General features: G+C 50.5%; 5 protein-coding genes across 5 annotated transcripts; 3 read left to right on the top strand and 2 right to left on the bottom strand.

The window, feature by feature from the left end:
* The first annotated feature begins 113 nt into the window (after positions 1 to 113).
* Positions 114 to 2,712, top strand: L228DRAFT_243493 (cytochrome P450). The gene is made up of 6 exons (XM_018331696.1): positions 114 to 598; positions 696 to 767; positions 819 to 907; positions 1,046 to 1,619; positions 1,681 to 2,060; positions 2,153 to 2,712. The coding sequence occupies exons 1-6, from the start codon at positions 325 to 327 to the stop codon at positions 2,339 to 2,341; spliced, it is 1,578 nt and encodes a 525-aa protein (XP_018192496.1). The 5' UTR covers positions 114 to 324; the 3' UTR covers positions 2,342 to 2,712.
* A 1,502-nt stretch (positions 2,713 to 4,214) lies between these two features.
* Positions 4,215 to 5,864, top strand: L228DRAFT_280081 (hypothetical protein). The gene is made up of 3 exons (XM_018335756.1): positions 4,215 to 4,693; positions 4,772 to 5,457; positions 5,516 to 5,864. Exons 1-3 carry the CDS (start codon positions 4,618 to 4,620, stop codon positions 5,777 to 5,779), a joined length of 1,026 nt encoding a protein of 341 aa, XP_018192495.1. The 5' UTR covers positions 4,215 to 4,617; the 3' UTR covers positions 5,780 to 5,864.
* A 325-nt stretch (positions 5,865 to 6,189) lies between these two features.
* Positions 6,190 to 7,531, bottom strand: L228DRAFT_258293 (l-allo-threonine aldolase; the record flags this gene model as incomplete). The annotated part of the gene is made up of 1 exon (XM_018334070.1): positions 6,190 to 7,531. The coding sequence occupies exon 1, from the start codon at positions 7,408 to 7,410 to the stop codon at positions 6,190 to 6,192; it is 1,221 nt and encodes a 406-aa protein (XP_018192494.1). The 5' UTR covers positions 7,411 to 7,531.
* A 752-nt stretch (positions 7,532 to 8,283) lies between these two features.
* L228DRAFT_206387 (nonribosomal peptide synthetase 7) lies at positions 8,284 to 15,804 on the top strand (the record flags this gene model as incomplete). The annotated part of the gene is made up of 1 exon (XM_018329678.1): positions 8,284 to 15,804. One exon carries the CDS (start codon positions 8,284 to 8,286, stop codon positions 15,802 to 15,804), a length of 7,521 nt encoding a protein of 2,506 aa, XP_018192493.1.
* A 575-nt stretch (positions 15,805 to 16,379) lies between these two features.
* L228DRAFT_22348 (integral membrane protein) lies at positions 16,380 to 18,430 on the bottom strand. Its single transcript, XM_018330325.1, has 3 exons — positions 17,991 to 18,430; positions 17,404 to 17,940; positions 16,380 to 17,352 (listed from the first exon to the last, which is right to left on the bottom strand). The coding sequence occupies exons 1-3, from the start codon at positions 18,296 to 18,298 to the stop codon at positions 16,569 to 16,571; spliced, it is 1,629 nt and encodes a 542-aa protein (XP_018192492.1). The 5' UTR covers positions 18,299 to 18,430; the 3' UTR covers positions 16,380 to 16,568.
* Positions 18,431 to 19,346: the final 916 nt, after the last annotated feature.

The raw sequence follows: 19,346 nt of genomic DNA, 5'->3' as shown, positions 1-19,346 counted from the left end.
CTGACATGGCATCAACCAACCATCCCCGTCACACAAGGTTCGGGGACCTGAATTGGACCCCGCACTTGGACCTTGGATCAAACTAGCATTCTGCCACCAAATGCAGGTGTCCGTGCCTGTGGACTACATGTCTTTGATTCTGCCGTCTGGCTCTTAAAAGCTTGAGTCTGCTGTCTTGATAGCAGACTTTGTTTGTGGATTTGTTATATTTGAAACTCCTGGAGGTTGGCAAGAATTTGCGTTCCAAAGCTTTGATATAAATCAAGATAGAGGCATTGTATCCGATTTCACAAATACTGCCTTTCGACTTGTATCAACGTTAAAATGCAAGTGCCTATTACTATTACAGGCCTCTTATGGCTTGCTACGTCTTTTGCCGTCTATATTCTGATCTCCACCTTCCTCACCTCCCGCCGCAATGCAACCAAAGCACGACAACTCAACTGTGAAGAGCCTCCATTTGAGAAGAATAAGTGTCCAATTGGCATTGACAATTTATTACGCGCACTTGCTGCGGATAGAGCACAGCAATTTCCTGTAGATTTGATTGAGCGTTTCGAGGCTCTAGGCACATATACCTACCGGTATCAGATTCTTGGTAGGTGTTCTAATTCTCTTTCGTCTTTCTTTTTGCCCATTTCAAATATACTCTTCGAAATCCTATTTACAAAATTACTAACTATTATCTTCAATAGGAGCTCGGAATGTTCGTACTGCAGACCCCAAAAATATCCAAGCTATCCTTGCAAATCAATTTTCTGACTTTGGTAAGCATTGCCAGGTCTATCCCCTCTTCCGTCAAGACTGACAGGGCTCAGATGTGGGACCAAGAAGGCGTGGAAACTTCCTCCCACTGGTGGGTGATGGTATTTTCACGGCGGACGGAAAACACTGGAAGCACTCTCGGGTATGTATATTTGAGGTTCTCCTGCTTGGAATTAGATGTCTTCTCGGCATTAGGGATTGGATTATAAAAGACATTTACCTTACATAGCTGCAAGTTTCTACTTTCCAAGTAATGCCAACGCTGACATTATGAGAAAAGGCCATGATGCGTCCACAATTTACAAGAGACCAGATCAGCGATCTAAACCTGGAAGAAACCCATGTTCAAAACATGATGAGATTATTAGAACCCTTGATAGAAGCCGATGGCTGGACTAAGGAGGTTGATCTTCTGCCCTATTTCTTCCGGCTTACAATAGATTCAGCCACCGAATTTCTCTTTGGTGAATCTGTCAACAGTCAGCTCAGACTCCTACCAGGTTACCAAAGTACTAAGATGGGCAGCTCGGAGGCGAAGTTCGCAAAAGCTTTAGATGACGGTCAGAGGGCTCTCGCAACACGGGCACGCTTTATGGATCGCTGGTGGCTTTATGACTCGATGGAATTCCGCGGTGCCTGCAAGATTGTTCATGAGTTTGTCGATCACTTCGTGAGGCTTGCCCTGTCAAAGGATCTGCGCAAGAAGGACTTGGAGAAGGGCAGCGGCGGAAAGGAGCAATACATCTTCCTCGAGGCCCTAGCTGCTGAAACCCAAGATCCGACCGAGCTACGCTCTGAACTACTACATGTCTTACTCGCTGGTCGCGATACTACTGCCTCACATCTGGGCTGGGGTAAGCATCTTCTGTTCCCCTCGACTCCCTTTTAGTTGTTGAGTATTGACTTTGGCCCTAGTCTTCCACAGCCTCGCCCACAACCCAGAGTGCTATAAAAAGCTACGGGACTCCATCGTCGCCGATTTCGGCACCTGCGACCGACCTAAGGAGATCACGTTCTCAAAACTCAAGGACTGCAAATATCTCCGTTATGTTAACGACGAATCATTGCGCCTCTACCCCGTCGTGCCCATAAACGGTCGGTGCGCCAATAAGGACACCACGCTCCCCCGCGGCGGAGGTAAAGATGGAAACTCGCCCGTCTTCGTCCCGAAAGGTTCGATGGTCGATTATTCTGTTCATGTTATGCACCGCCGGAAGGATATCTGGGGACCTGACGCGGATGAATTCAAACCGGAACGTTGGGAGGGGAGGAAGGTTGGGTGGGAATATTTGCCTGTAAGCTCAATTGCGTTGCTCACATACACATATATCACCAAACCTTTTGTCTTTCTTTCTTCATACTGGCCGGCTTACTGATAGTGTAACAGTTCAATGGCGGGCCACGAATTTGCATCGGCCAGCAATTTGCACTGACTGAAGCAAGTTATGTGACAGTGCGGCTGTTGCAACGGTTTGATACGATGGAGAGTGTGGATAAGGATGAAGTTGTGCGACATAATTTGACGTTGATTAATCGTATTGCAAATGGAGTCAAGGTCAGGTTACATGCCATGTAACCAAGTTTAGTGAGATTGAGTCTTGTTACCGTTGGTTAGGGTCACCGTTGCTCTTGTCTGGGTTGATCTCGAGGATAAGATCAAACTCCAGACTGGGCGTGGGTGACCTTATTGACTAAAACCATCTATGCACCATTCTGGAATAAATGTGCATATTTCGAGCAAATTACGAGCGTTGTCAGTCATAATTTAGCTGATTAGTTGTTAATATATTTCTCGAATAAGTAACCTGAATGGTGATCACAGCCTGGTGGAGTTATAGTATTCGACGTAGAGGGGATTGCTCGTGGGGCCTACCTGGTATTTGCTCACTTTGCTACTTTGGGGAATAGCCTATTTCGGAATTTTGCTGGTGCAAAGCTCGTAAGCCTAAATTTATGGCTATAGTCTTAAACTGTATTGAAACTTCATGAAAATTAAAATGATTCTCTTCTTAACAATAAGAATATATAAGGTTTCCAATAGATCTACTAGTATATGTGACCCCAGGATCGCGACGGGCGCAGCAAGCGGTCCGCTCACCAGCTCTCGGCCCGGGTCGTTAACCCGTGGTTAAAGCCGGGGCCCAAGGCCTTAGTGTGCTAGGGGTAGCGACCATTGCTGTGACAAATCAAACGGCGTAGAGTAAAAAAACCGTTGACCTTGGGAAGTTCTAGTTCTACATGTACTAGAAGGATCTTTTCCCGTAGATGTTTTATTCCGAAACTTCTAAGAAGTAACCGAAAAGCATTTCAGAAGTACGATCCAAATAGGTAGAAATAGACAACTTCATCTATGCCAAGCTCGGAATTCACCCGGATGGCAAGTCATTGGGACTTTCATGAGGTGCTTGTCTACCCGGCCAACCTCCTGTCTCGCAACATACTTGAATTGGTGCGGAGTCAAAAGGACGATGAGAAGCCTATCCAAGCTCACATGGCAAGGCTCTAACAGTGCCGCCACGCTACTGTATCAGGCTGGCATTGATGAGACCATTTATGCAGGATGACTGCTGCGCCGGAATTGCATATACCGTCCTAGTTTAGGTCTGTCGGGATGATTAGCCGGATCAAAAAGAAAAAGGTGACAATGAGGCTCTTTAACATTGATAGATAAGTTACCTAACGACGTAGAGTAAGCACCATGCAGCCGGCGAGTTTTTGTCCGGCAGGAATCTTTGTTTACACAATTGCACGGGGCCGTAGAGTAAGCACTTATCAACATTGAGGCTGAATTTTGGTACAAGATACCTGGCCATGTAATGTGATGAGAAATTATTTTATTATATTCTGTAGCCTTGTCGTAGACGTTGCTCGTCAAGGTATCATATTAGATATTAATAATGCTTGCAATGCTACCATGGCTAGATTTTGAGATTGCAACACTTGTATTACCATGGCAGGCTCTGGATGTCGTTATCGGTCCCCACCTGGCCGTCTCGAACCCTAAGCAAGGGTTATATATAGATGATTTCAACATATTTGGGCTGACCAGGACATTGCAGAGCCTCCCGAAGTCGACGATAGGAAATGCCTAAAGACGGCTTGATCACATGAGCTGCATCGGAGCAAAAGACACGTTATCAATCTATCCTTGTCTTAGGTCTAGGCTTAATTTGTCATGTTAATGGTCAAGGGTTTTTTATTGCTTCTCTTATGTGTAGGTACAGCTGAGATGGCAATCTACTACGGACGGTTTACTGACAGAGAGAACAAGAGACAGATGACTGTCTAAGATTATTACCACCAAGGTAGAAGTCTCGGGTCAATTTAATCAAAAGGCTCAACTAGGTAGCTTTGTCAATTACCATGCCCCTCAGATCATTCAGAAACCTTTATGAGAGCCCTTTGGGATTTATCGAGACGAGCAATGCTACAATTTCCACTAGACGGATCGCCACACGGGGCCTTGACAATAGAGGAGAATCATAGAGCGGGATCTGGTGGGACCACTCACCCCTTGCCACCGACTTCAGCCCTTTTCGGCCGGTCTTACGAGGACCAGATCTAGATCTACTTCTCAAAATCTGTGCAGGTACTTTTCGATGGGCTTACGACCTACCCAGACTTTTGAAAACCTGATCAGACGTCAGCACCCACTCCGGGGTCACACTGACCATCGGGCAATTTGTCCCCGTTGGTGCTGACTCGACTATGCATAGCTGGGGGCTTTTGAGCTCCGAACCATTTCTGATCACTTTCTACATACAAAAGTCATTGAGATCCTGTCTCTACGCCTTGCTTAATGCGACGAAAACTTGCCTTTGATATGTATGCATTATCGCTGTGTCCTAAACAATGAAAAAGGCGACAACAAATCCAGACATTACCGAGCAAAGGCGTCATCAAAATCGGGAAGCTCAACGCAGATATCGTAAGTACAAGGCAAAAACTGTACAGTAGAGGTATTACTGTATTGGTGCTATACTCAATTTTACTAACCATTGTGAAGGAGAAAGGCATCGACAACGAAAATCGTCCTACAGCGAAAGCATTCCTATAGTAGAGCTGGTAGAAAATCTGCCAAATTCGGAGCATGATGTGCAAGCCAAAGAGAACGGGACATCAGCCTTGCCGCATTTGGCAGCCGGATCCGGCTCTCCACCGGGCATTGAGGCCTCCACATTGTCAAATCAATCAGACAAGAATGCAAACGAATGCGATTGGAATGACATGGACGACAACGAACTTCTTACCTCCTTGTTCAAGGATGCTTCCTCCCCGTTCACTGGACTGGGCAAATGGCCATCGGGTTCAAATCAAGAGGTCAATGGCGACTCCCTGTCGTGTCAGTCGCATCAAATAAGGGAGTCCGAGATTGGATCTCCTGCTCCTTCTCTTTCTGCTTCACCGGTTCAATCAAAACAAAGTGAAGGCTCCCAGGACCGAGACAGCCGACATAGCATCGAGAGCCAGGAACGACGTGGAAAATCTTCCCGGCATGGACGCCTATCAACTTTACGTGTGAAAGCTATCGAAACTGGGCAGATGGCTGAAAATTGCACACAAGGATACAATTCCCACTCCCGATACGGGTTGCAAGATTGCAACATGGAAGATTCTCTAATGGACCAAAGTTGGAACGTACAGACGCCAGGACAGTGCTCATGTTCAAAACTAGCGGATGAACTAGGAAGTGTCAGTACACGATCTTTTTTGCGTCGAACATGAAAGCTGAGATACTCATACAATATAGGGCACGATCGATTACCAGTATAAGGACAATATGTGTACTCGTCCCCAGTACGTCAAAAGGACTGTGTCGACATCAACAATTCCCGATAATAAAAGTACTGTGCTCAAGGCGGATGAAATGGCCAAGGAATTACGGCTTTTGTATATTTTTGGTGTCAGGATTGGCTTCTTTCCGAACGATCCCTCCATGATCCGGTTGTTAATAGTCTTGGAGAATAGGTTCAGAGCCCTTTCGATGGCAAAAGCGAAGCTCGATTGTCCTTGAGAATCTAAACCAATGTCACTACATGGTAGTTTATATCCTTGTTGATATATATATGTAGACAGCCTTGAGGCCCCTAGTTGCAGCTTTTCTATTTTTACTATGATTTTACAAGGATCATAGTATCGAAATTTATATAGATATATTTATAAGTTTGTTTTACCCAGATGCATATATACACTAATAGCTAATGCAAGCCATGTGCAATTTGCCGAGTAAACTCTTTAGATTTAATAAAAGTATTAATAAAATTAATTAGATTAAAAAAAATGTTAACAAGAATCCATTTCACTATTGTGATTTATTCTTGAGCCTTTTGCTCTATTTTCTAGCCAGAGTACCTCATAAACATCGCTCACGATTGCATATTCTGCATGTACGGGCAATAGAAGATAGCTTGTGAGTTCCGTGGACTAGTTGCAAGTAGTACATGAGCGACTGTTTTTGAGAACGGCCCTGAAGAAGGTGCAAAGTCGAGTAAATGCATTGTCGGTGATCTGGTAATGAAACACAAGTCGGCCAAATATTGGTTCTCCAATCTTCAAGTCGAATTTTCTTGCCATGAGGTAGAACTCATCAGGAGACAAGCCAGATGCTTCAAGGTCGAGCCAGACCATATTTGTCTCTGTTGGGTACTGGAGTTTCCCGCCAAGCTGTTCCCAAAGCGCCGAGGCACGTTTTGCCTTGTCCTGGGCTGCAGTCAGTTTTCCGCTGAGAAATACGTCGGCGATGGCGACCCTTGCGGGTGCGGCAATCACACCCGAAGCACGGGTGCTGCCGCCGAGAAGCTTGCGGCTCCATTTGGCTCGCTTGATGAAGGCCGAGCTGCCAGTAATGATACTGCCAATTGGCGCACCAAGACCCTTTGTGAAACACAGCTGGATGCTGTCAAAACATCCGCCAACCTCTCGGAGGGTACAGGCACCGGCAGCAACGGCTTCCCACAGTCGAGCTCCGTCCAGATGCATATGGATTGGAGGGTTCTGGGCACGCGCCCAATGGGAGATAGCACGCATATCCGAGAGGGGCATGATCGTACCCCATAATGTATTCTCCAAGCAGATCACCCGGGTGGGGCAGTCGTAGATGGATTCTGTCGTGGTGCCATGTTTCTTCACATCATCCAGGGTAAGGTGGTGGCCGTTAGCGGGAACGACCATTTTCATCAGGGCGCCACAAAGGCTAGACGCACCACCGCCTTCAAGGATGATATTGTGCGCGCGGTGGTCGGCAAGGATGGAATGGGGCGGGGCTCCGAGAGCAGCTCGGAGAGCGGCCTGGTTACCCATGGTGCCCGAGACCACGAGAAGAGCGGCTTCATGGCCGACCAAGTCGGCGACATGGTCTTGAAAGGAATTCGTTGTCGGGTCTTCATCCATGTCACCATCTCCAAGGGACGTTGTGATAATCGCTTCCAGCATGGGGAGCGTCGGTTTTGTGACAAAATCCGACCGAAAGTCGTTTGATGCATCATTACTCTGTGACCACGCCAGATTGGATAAGCCTTGACCTTGATGCTGGGTGTCGCTCCCCATGGATCCAAGTCGGCTGATTTCGGCCTTGGAGCCTGCCAATGCCGCAGGATGAGGAGGCAAGTATGGGCGGTTTTCTGAGGTATAAGTCTGCACATCCATTGTAAATCGAGCTGGGCTTGAATGCTTTGTAGGTTGTCCTGCCGGTTAGGAATTGTATGCTGGCCATTGCCTAAATTATTGGGAGATGAAAATTTATAGATGATATTACACATAGTAAGCCTGTAAGACATAACTAGCATTTGGTTAGATACTATGTATATATTGAGGATAGTATCATCCAACATTACATGTATGCTAATAATAATGCTTATAATGATGTTGATAATCTTGCTGATAATAAAGCTTACTAGACACTAATAATGCTGACTGTAATGCTGACATCAACCTTGACACTATTGCTGACGGTAATAGCAATAGAAACACTCCTATAAACTGCCTTTTAAATGTAATATCTACCAGGGCATTATGCTTAGAACATCATAGCTAAGTAAGCAAGATGAATGAGGTAGTAGTATGTATTTATTGTAATACATTATGCATCAAATAATATATACAAAGTAATAGGTTGATTAACTTACGCCTAGCAATAAACAAGTATAAGAATATGTTCATTCATCAGCTTTACTGCACAAAGTAACATCAAAGTAGAAAAGGGTACGCTATACAATAATTGTAAGCTTTTAATCAGAAAAGAAGCTGGCATCCACGTTAATGTTGTACACAGGGTTGCCAATAATTGAATCATAAAGTCGGGTGGCCGGGACAAAAGTATTCGAACTGACCCGTACTGAAAATTAGAGTAGGATTCGTTCTAGTAAAAGTGAGCCTCAACCGGTGTTGTCCATTGTCAGCGAAATAAAGCCATACACCGTGAGCGGCATTGTGCTTCGGTCAAAAAAACCATATTCAAGCAACTTCTTACCGACTTTATATAGCACTCAAAAAGCAAATAACCTCTCACTTGTAGGAAAGATGATCGCCATCTCGACTGAAGATTATCAGGCTGTAACCGATCAATTCAATGCCACCGACGACACTACAACGCTAGGACATTGCCTACATCACCTTCTTCAGCATGCCACGGACAGCCACGCAAACAAGACTGCCCTGATTTGTGGCAACACGGAACTGTCCTTTGAAGAGCTCAATACGCTCGCGAATCGTCTTGCCCACGTCTTGGTGAAGCAGGGCATTGGCCGGGGCGACCTCGTCGGTGTTGCCCTGGACCGTTCTGTCGACCTCATCGTGGTGCTACTGGCCGTACTGAAAACGGGTGCCGCGTATGTACCTATCGATCCAGCCTTCCCTAGAGATCGCATTCGCCACATGATCGACGACGCTGGACCAAAGCTCATCATTGTTGGAGCCGGCACACACAATGCGTTGTTGCCCTGGAGAGAATTGTGCTTTGATATTGACGAGATACGAGACAAAATGACAAACTCGGACAGCGATTCCGGACTCGAGGTTGACGTGCACTCAGACGACCTAGCATACGTGATATATACATCCGGCTCCACCGGCAAGCCCAAGGGCGTGGAGATTAGCCACGGCGCTTTGGCTAACTTACTGTGCTCGATGCGACGGGAGCCCGGATGCAGTGAAACAGACCGGCTGCTTGCTGTAACGACTATCTCTTTTGACATTGCGGCCTTGGAGCTATTCCTGCCGCTGCTCTGTTGCGCGACGGCAGTTGTGGCTCAGGAACATGAGGTCAAGGACCCAGGCGCACTATTGGGGCTTATGAAACGGCACGGCATCACCGTGATGCAGGGCACGCCCGCGACCTGGCAGATGCTACTGGACGCGGGCTGGAAAGGGGAGCCCCGTCTCTCCAAAATTCTGTGCGGCGGAGATGCGCTGCCCAGGAGGATGGCAGAGCGACTACTCTCGTGTGCGGAGTCCGTGTGGAACATGTACGGTCCGACCGAGGCGACGGTGTGGGCGAGCATCTGGAAGGTACGCCAGGGCCGAGATGTAGTCGTTGGCAGCCCGATAGCTAACTACCGGATGTATGTACTTGGTGAAGACCTCTCTCCGGTGCCACTCGGGTGCGAAGGCGAGCTTTATATAGGCGGCGCCGGCTTGGCTAGAGGCTACCACAACAAGCCGGAGCTTACTAGGTCGCGCTTCCTCGACAATCCCTTTCACGAAGGCCACCTGTACCGCACAGGCGATCTGGCCCGTTTCGAGACTCCGGAGAGGCTGCGCGTCTTGGGCCGCGCAGATGGGCAGGTCAAGATCCGTGGCTACCGGGTCGAGCTGGGCGACATTGAGTCGGCCATCACCAACCACGCGGATATCTCGGAGACGGTCGTAATCAGCAGAGAGGAGAGGTTAATAGCGTACTGCGTGCGGGATACGGTCGTGCCTGCTCCCAGTAACGCGCGCAAGCCGACGCTCGACAGTGTACTACGTCCCTGGCTGGCCGAGCGGCTGCCGGCGTATATGATGCCTGCATTCTTTGTCGAGTTGGCGGCCTTTCCAATGACACTTAATAAGAAGGTCGACCGTAAGGCTCTCCCGGATCCTATAGAGTTAATTCACCATGTCGCGGCTGAGCTGGTGACCGAGATGGAGCGGAATGTCCGGCTCATCTGGTCAAGCGTCCTTGGTCACGACCGCATCGGCATCCACGATAACTTCTTTCAGATCGGTGGCGATTCTGTGCGCATTGTGCGAGTGCAAAAAGAGCTGGAGAAGCTTCTTGGCCGGCCGTTGTCTCCGGCCATGCTGTTTGAGCACTATACCATCAAGACACTGGCAGCATACCTGGGCAGCACTGAGGAGATCAAGCCCAAACCTGTCCTTCTGCCAGGTCGCGCAGCAGCCAACGAGGACATTGCCATCGTCTCAATGGCGTGCCGGCTCCCTGGTGGTATCACCACCCCGGAAGATTACTGGGAGCTGCTCAAGCGCGGAGGTGACATCAATATGGACGTACCAAAAGACCGCTGGGATGCCGATACCCTCTACGACGCCGACTCAGATGCGTGTGGAATGTCGTACTGTCGGCGGGGTGGATTTCTTAGCTCCGTCGACGACTTTGATGCATCCTTCTTTGGTGTCTCGCCAAGAGAGGCGTGTGCCATGGACCCTGCGCAGCGCGTTATGCTGGAGACAAGCTGGGAGGCATTCGAGCGCGCGGGTTACACAGTCGAGCACCTGCGCGGCAGCCAAACGGGGGTCTACATTGGCGTCTGCAGCATCTCAGCACACTCCCCCGCACGGGCCCTTGCAGATCTCGATGGCTACGCCGTGACAGGCTCTGCCGGAGGAACTGTGTCTGGCCGCGTATCCTACGTGCTCGGTCTCGAGGGCCCGACCATAACGGTGGACACGGCCTGCTCCTCATCCTTAGTGACGACGCACCTGGCGTGCAATGCACTTCGTCAGGGCGAATGTGACATGGCACTGTCTGCCGGCGTGACCCTCATGCTCACCCCTGGAATGCATGTCGAATTCAGTCGGCTCAAAGGTATGTCCCCGGACGGGCGGTGCCGAGCTTTTGCAGCAGACACGCAGGGCACAGGCTGGGCTGAGGGTTGCACAGCTGTAGTGTTAAAGCGTCTGAGCGACGCCGTCCGCGACGGTGACATTGTCCATGCAGTAATTCGCGGAACCGCGATTAACCACGGAGGAAGGACTGCCGCTGGGCTGACGGTGCCAAGTGGCCCGGCGCAACAGCGGCTTGTTCGCACAGCGCTAGCCGCGTCGGGGTTGACTCCGGGCGAGATTGACTATATCGAAGCGCACGGCACGGGAACTAAGCTGGGCGATCCTATTGAAGGTGTGGCGCTAGCTGCAGTTTTTGGCGGAAGTCGGCCAGCCGAGGCGGAGCCACTGTGGATCGGCTCGGCAAAGTCAAACGTCGGGCATACACAAGCGGCGGCGGGTCTAGCGGGGATGCTCAAAGTCATCTTGGCGATGCAGAACAACCAAATTCCTCGAACTCTGCATGCCGAGAAGCCAACGCCGGCAGTGGACTGGCAGAGTGCCAAAATGGCGCTCGTGCAGGAGCCTCAGCCCTGGTTCACCCGAGAGGGTCGACCCCGGCGGGCCGGCATTAGCGCATTTGGCATTGGCGGGACCAACGCGCATGCCATTGTGGAGGAACCTTTGTTACGTTCTGTGCATTCCAAGACATTGTCGGCCCCATTGCCGCCAGAAATTCCGTTTATATTATCGGGCATTACCGATGCCGCCCTATACCAGCAGGCTGAAAGGCTTCAACGGTACATCAAGAGCACAAGCAAGGATAGCAATGCCCGTCTCAGCGAGGTGGCCTACTCGTTGGCGACCACTCGCAACCACTTCCAACGGCGACTTGTACTAATGGCAAAAGACAAGGCCACGCTCCTGGAGACTCTCGGCTCCAGTTCGAGAGCTTTGCATGCTCCTAACCATGTTGGGGAGCCTCGCCTGGCCATGCTTTTCACCGGTCAAGGCAGTCAAGTCTCAGGCATGGGGAAGGACCTTTATCAAGTCTACCCAGTATTTCGCGATGCGCTGAATGAGATCACGGCGCACTTCACCGAGCTAGAGATGCCGCTATTAGATGTTATGCAGGCTGTTCCTGGTAGCGACACCGCCACGCTGCTGCGGCGAACTGATTTTGCGCAGCCCGCTATCTTCGCCTTGGAGATAGCCCTTTGGCATCTCTGGAAGAGCTGGGGCGTGCAGCTGGATCTGGCTCTCGGCCATAGTGTGGGTGAGCTCGCGGCTGCACATGTCACCGGCGTCTTGAACCTCTCCGATGCCTGTCGTCTGGTCGCGGCACGCGGCCGGCTGATGCACGCCGTTTCGACCCAGGGCCGCATGGTTTCGCTAGAAGCCAGCGGGGAAGAGGTAGCAACAGCGATTGAGGTACTCGGCCTCGTCTCCAACGTCGACATCGCGGCCTACAACGCGCCACAGCAGACTGTCGCATCGGGCGACGCTGATGCTATCGAGAGTATATCAGTCTATTTTGCTCGCCTGGGGCGCAAGATGAAGTCGCTTGATGTGTCGCACGCCTTTCACTCCCACCACATGGACAGTATGTTGGCAGAATTTCAAGCGGTGGCTGAAGCTGTGCAATTCCATCCACCACAGCTGCCGATCGTCAGTAGCCTGACGGGTAAGCTGGCTGGAAAAGACCAGCTCGAACGACCCGATTATTGGGTCCGCCAGGCACGCAGGGCTGTTCGCTTTGCCGATGGGATTCAGACATTATATGAACAGGGTACCAACATCTTCCTTGAGCTAGGACCACAGCCGGTCTTAGCCGGCATGGGTGCGGCAAGCTTAGCAACCAACGAAACAATTGCCTGGATGCCGTCGCTCGTTCCTGGCAGGCACGGCGCATCGGTCATGCAGCGAAGCCTCGCAGACTTGCATGTGCGGCACGTGTCCATTAACTGGACTGGTTACTTTGAGCCTTTCGGCTGCTGCCGCCGCGTGGAACTGCCCACATATGCCTTCCAGAGACAGAGTTTTCCACCCTTGCGGGTCACAGGTGCCAGCGACCTATATGCTAATTGCGTCAGCCGTGCAACGCAGCAGCACCAAGCCGATGTCGACATGGATCGCTTCCAGCTCGAAATCGGCTGGCATCGGGTCAATGTTGGCGATGTCACCCTCGGCGGCTCATGGGGACTACTGTACCTGGCCGGTAATGCTGCATGCGCACGGGCATGCGAGGTGAAAACGGCTTTGGCGCAGGCGGGCATTCAGATCCGCGAGGTCAGGAATCTCGAAGATGCCGAAGGGCTGGATGGTCTGCTATGCGTGTTGGACTCGGACGCGGATGATATCATAGGCCAGGCGCGTGATTTGACCGCAAAGGGGCTGACGCAGCTGCAGATGGCAGCCCAGGTTCAATTTAGGCCGTCGCTGGTATGGATCACCCGCCACGCAGTGGGTGCCGGCGCGGAAGAGAAGCTCACGGGCCTGGGGGCTGGGCCGTTATGGGGTATGATGCGTACCGCGCGGAGCGAGCATCCGGAACTCCGGCTACGTCTCATTGATTTGGATCAGGAGACGCCTGCGCCCAACACGCTCGCCTCAGCCCTGATGCTGGGCGACGAGCCTGAATGCGCCGTGCGCCAGGAGCAGGTGCTTGTGCCACGGATGCAGCGCGTGAACTTGGTATCAGTATCGACTAAGCAACCACTCCTCCGAACTGACGGCGCGGTGCTCATCACGGGTGGTCTTGGTGATCTCGGCCAGCGCGTAGCTCGATGGTTGGTAAGCGCACACGGCATCCGTGACCTAGTGCTGATCTCGCGCCGCGGTATGGAAGCTCCCGGTGCGACCGAATTTGTAGTTGAACTTAATGGGCTCGACGCCAAAGTTACCGTGATCGCCTGCGATATGGCCGACCTCGATAGCATCAAGCCGACCATGGCATTGTTCAACGAGAACCGGCCGCTGCGCGGTGTGGTCCATGCGGCCGGCGGGCAGGACAATGGTATCCTCTCGACCTTGACGCCACAGCGATGTGCCGCAGTCTTTGCGCCAAAAGTTGATGGCGCTTGGCATCTGCACGAGTTGACTCGGGATATGGATTTGGACTTTTTTGTGATGTTCTCTTCCATCTCCGGCATCATGGGCATGCCTGGTCACGGCAATTACGCTGCGGCCAACACCTTCCTAGATGCACTCGCGCACCTGCGTCGTGCCCAGCGCCTGCCAGCCACTTCAGTGGCATACGGCACCTGGGAGGGCGAGGGAATGGCGGCCAGGATTGTTGGAACGACGCTTGCTCATCTCAATCGACTCGGCCTTGATATGCTCACCCCGGAAGAAGGCCTGAAACTGTTTGAGAAGGCTGTGCGCAGCGGCCGAGCGCTTACCGTGGCGGCCGCATTGGATCCAGATCGGCTTCAGGGCTATTATGAGGAGCGAGACGGAACACCGCCATTACTTCGTTTGCTGCTGGACCAGGGTGACAGGCGAGTTCACCGAGGCTGGGATCTGCGCAAGATCTTGAGCAAAGCCAGCCCTGCACAGCAACCTGACATTGTGCTGGGCATGGTCCGAGATACTGTGGCCAAGGCCTTAGGCTTTGCGCTGCCGGATGATGTGAATGTAAACCGGCCTCTGCAGGACATCGGAATCGACTCGTTGACCGCGATTCTGATACGCAACCAGCTGGCGAGTCTGACTGGCCTGACATTGACCGCCAGGTTCGCATTCCAGTACCCGAATCTCAAGGCGCTCAGCCAGTTCCTCCTCTCCGAGCTGCAGGAAGATGGGTCGGATTATTCCTGCAGCAGCTCCACTCCTCCCACTACCGCGGCATCGGAGATGCCTCGGCTCAACGTAACTGCCATCATGAAGGGCTGTTTGGAACCCAGCTTCACATTTCACAACGCTGCCAAGGCATCTGTGCCTCCCAAATCCGTGTTCGTCACAGGTGCCACAGGCTTCGTCGGCGCGTTCATCACGCATGAGCTGCTTGAAATAGGCATCACCACCCATTGTTTGATACGCGCTGAGTCTGCCGATCAAGCCCTGCAGCGTTTGGTGGTCACACTCACCAGCTACTGCCTCTGGAAGCCTGAATATGCGCCGCTGGTCTATCCTGTCGTTGGCGACATGGCACAGCCCCTCTTTGGCCTGACGCAAGAAGCGTTCGACCATTTGGCCGACTGTGTCGATGCCATCTGCCACTCGGGTGCACTTGTTGACTGGATGCGCCCACTGGAAGACTATATCGGCCCCAACGTTGTCAGTGCTCACGAGGTTCTGCGTCTGGCCTCATATGGCCGTGGCAAGGCAGTTCATGTCGTCTCGACAATGTCCACGCTACCCAAGTACATGGGCTACGAGATCACGGAGAAGGACCAGGAATATGGTTATGCTACCTCGAAATATATCGCAGAGCAAATGGTGGCAGCTGCCCGTTGGCGTGGCGCCAGGGCATCTGTCTACCGCTTGCCTTTCGTCACTGCCTCGACTGCCACAGGTCACTTCCGGCAAGACCGCGGCGACTTTCTGCATAATCTAATTTCTGGGTGTCTTGAGATGGGCGCCTTTCCATTGTTGGACGCGGACCTGTCAGCGGTGCTGCCCATCGACTACCTGTGCAAGACCATCGTTGCTGTAATGACGCAGGACATCTATCGAATTGGCCAGGATTATGACTTTTCCAATGCGCGCGCACCGAGCTTCAACCACTTCTTCAAGCTTATGTGTGCCGGCACCCCTCGCCAGGAAATTGTGCCATTTCCCAGATGGCGGGAACGGGCATTGGCCTATGCTGCTGCAAATCTGAAAAGTCCACTAGCTCGCATCACCACTCTCCTCGACGGTGTTAATGATGACGAAAGCGCGAATGCTATGGTGACGGGCCCACCAGTCGGCGAACACGTTTTCGGTGCTGACGATTATCCTGTGCCATTTATCGACGTGCAATCTGTGCGAAAGTACGTGACCCGAATCAATGCTGCGCGCATGGAAAGATCCACTATCAATGCAATTGGTATGCCCGTTGTTAGGTGCTCGTAAATCAGTTCGAGATGGTTTGATATTTAATTTTACCTCAACAGAAACGAATATGTAAAAGATTTTTGCTCTTTGTCGTGTACATCAGTCGTATTGCGAAACTGTTGGGATTCCCTCTGACAGCCACCGCAATGGGCCATACAAGCGCACGTTCTGATAATGGCCTTGTGATTGCATGAGCTTTTATTGAGTGAGATTTGCTTTACCTTTTGGGGCAAAATTTCAGGTTTGCAATTCGGAGTTTGCCTGAGTCAGCGATCTAATATTGCAGAGGTAGCAATTAAAGCCTCTGTACGCTTCTAGTTGTCGAGAATGGCTGCCTCGGGACCTCTTCTCAGGTCGTGCATGGCCCCTGGCATCGTTGGCGACGATGTGACATCGTCGAAGCATTCATAGGCTCTGGCAGTACACGACGTAATAATGTTCCGTCAGGTTGTATGAAGCAATATCAAATATCAGAAAAGGATGTGATGAAGGTTTTGCATAGGACATAGATCAACCTGGAGCATTGTCTCAACATCGAGCCCAGACCTAGGCATAGCGGGCTAAGACATTGGATATGAGCTCAAACGTCAGCCGAGGGTAGAATATCATCAAACATGCAAATATCCAGCCCGACTTTGAACGGGATGAGACTGGCACTCATATTTTGGTAAGTTGATACGCTGATCGAGAAAAATAGTTCAGAAGCCAAATCCGAAAGAGTGAAGGATACAGACAGTAGAATCTGGTGCCCCGCGCCCTTGTAGTAACATGATCCATGGGTCTTATTCTCTCTTGTGCCCAACTTTCCCAATTCGATGCAGACCCCACAAGGCCAGGGCAAGCGTCGAAGTGCAAAGGGCAAAGCAAAACCAGAAAGCAGCTCGATATCCCACCATCAAAGCATCAGGGCTCGACTTGTTGGCAAAGCGAGTCTCCGAGGTTATATTGCCTGCAATCAAAGCAACAAGCACCAGACCTACGGACTTGCCAATCTGGCTGACTGTGTTGAAGACACCGCCTGCCAAGCCCTGAGTTTTGGCAGGGAAAACTGATGTGATTAGGAGATTTGCCACCGTGAAAAGGCCGTCAGATCCGATGGGATTGAGTAGATTTGCCACAAAGCCAGAACTCCAGTAGCTGGAAGTTGGCTTTGCAAACGCCATGACCAGTGGTGCCACGCAGGATATGGCAAGGCCAACAACTACAATGACATTTCCAGGGGCTCGATGGACCAATGATCCAGCGACAATGTTCGCAAGTATGCCTGTAGCAGCGGCAGGCAAGAAACGAATCGACGTTTGCAAAGCACTGAGGTTCTGCACGTTTTGGAAGTAGAATGTAAGGATGGTCTCAAGAGCTTCAACGGCACCCCAGGAGAAGAAGACAGTGATGCAAATGACAGTAAAGACTTTGTTTCGCCATAGAGAATTTGGTATTAGTGCTGGCTTGCCCAATCGTTCCTGCCGCCCAACCCAGAATATGAATGTGGGTATTAGGGCAATGGACGTAGCAAGAAGGGCAATGCTGGTTGGTGATTGTATATTTGACACGTTTCCGGTGACTGATCTGTACAATGTCAATATCAAGAAGCCATGTTATCTTGCTGGGGATGCGTACACAAGGACATAAGACATAAGTCCCAGGCAAGTACTTGATATGATTGCACCAATCCAGTCAATTTCATGGGTAATCTGATGCCATCTTTGCTTCCACGTTGAGCCCAAGTCATCACTAGTAGAGGTTGACAGGCCCCAGAGGTTCAGTGCAAAAGTAACGGCCGTGACGGCAGATGAGCCGTAAAATTCAACTCTCCAGTTTGCCAAGTCGGTCAATATCCCCCCAAGAACGAGACCAATAATGAAGCCAGCGGGCTGACCGCCGCCCATAAATGCAAAGGCGACATTGCGGTGATGGCCAGTGAAAGAGCTTGTAATGATGCTGACGGCGCTGGGCAGGCAAAAGGAGGCAGCAATGCCACTCAACCCGCGAAAAAGAATGATCTCTAGAGGGTTGCGGGAGAGGCCACATCCCAAAACAAAGGCTGTCTGCAAGAGCGTTCCTATGAGATACATGTATCTGGCGCCGATTGCATCTGCAATTGATCCAGAAAGTAGCAAAGTGCAACCGCAGGTCAATGCCTGAATCGAAGATGGCCTGGTTTTAAATCAGCACAATTCGGATATTGCAGGATCTAAACATCATACCAGAATAGCAGATCTGGGCCTATTCCAAGGTCAATGGCCAAAGTAGGAAGACTGACAGTAATCATGCCATTCAGCATTGAAGCTGTACCTGTTACCAGGGTAACAGCGGTAATGATAAGGACTGTCTTGCCCTTGGTCTTGACTTGGTAAACGTTGCCAAGCTCGTTCTGGTCATTGTTTCGAATTTGATTAAAGACATCATCTGGATAGGGTGACAGAGAGCGGGAGCTCGTTCGTTGCAGTTCTCCCGTCTTTGACAGCTGACTTGATGGCACTTGAAGCTGTATTTCAACTGCGGTCTGTGACATTCTAGCCCGTACGATTACAAAACCGAAGAGGTTAACGTTTGGAAAAAAGTAATTTTGGAGTACTTGTGAATGCAGGGTGGAAAAAAAAATTATTGCTTGAAGATGTAGTGTTGGCGTGTGGGTGTCACAGATAATTATACGGTGTAGAATCCAAAAACTAGGTTGGTTTCTGATGAATTATGACTACCTACCTACCTAGGTAGCGAGGCGTGATGAAGATATACTCCGAGATCACGTGCCAGGAGTACAAAGAAGTGTGGAAACCCTAGGTATCTACAGATACCGTATGTACAAGGGTCAAATACATTTTTACAACATGGGTAGATTTAGATAAGGAAACGGCAAGATGGCACAGATGGCTTTGAGTGGGTAGCAATGGTGACTTTAAGTGTAGGCCCATTCATTAGTTACTCAATGAAGCCGGCAAATAGAAGTATCTACCAGAGGGTCAAATAACTTTTGATTTCTTTCACAGTCGTGCGGCTAGAAAACCCTTGCTTATCCCATTGGTCTCCATTCAAGTACTCGTATGTTGTCAGTGTCTATTTTATCTTATCTGCTTGGGCCATGAAATGCAGCTTATGATGATGGCTGGCGGGTGAGCATCCTGGATATTATGCAATGCTATTGATAAGGTACACCTTTTACTGTCGTCTTATCTTATCCGGCCGGATCATGAAATCTAGCTGATGCTTACATGCCATAACGCTCGTTGAGGTACTGAGTTGGCTATGAGGATTTCCTACTCCCAAACAATTGCTACCAATCCCATCATCTATAGTTAAGGTATAGTAATCTTAATGGCTTAGCGGACGTAGGGGATTTGCTGAGCAGGCTGACCGGCCAGGAGGACTATGTTATGACTGCTTGATGGGTTAACCTTTATAGTCCGGATAGATTATAGTGGGCATGCTGCTCACTGTTATCAGGATGAGCGTAAGCACCAACACTAGATGCAGCCCTTATTCTTTAGTGTGACAGAACGTCTTTTGAATTTCATCCCGGCGCTAGTACCTAACGTGGGCCTTTCTCGGATGCTTCTCCCGTC

The sequence above is a fragment of the Xylona heveae genome, assembly GCF_001619985.1.
Source record: "Xylona heveae TC161 unplaced genomic scaffold L228scaffold_1, whole genome shotgun sequence".
Lineage (NCBI taxonomy): Eukaryota > Fungi > Ascomycota > Xylonomycetes > Xylonales > Xylonaceae > Xylona > Xylona heveae.
This window is presented reverse-complemented; position numbering and strand designations above follow the sequence as displayed.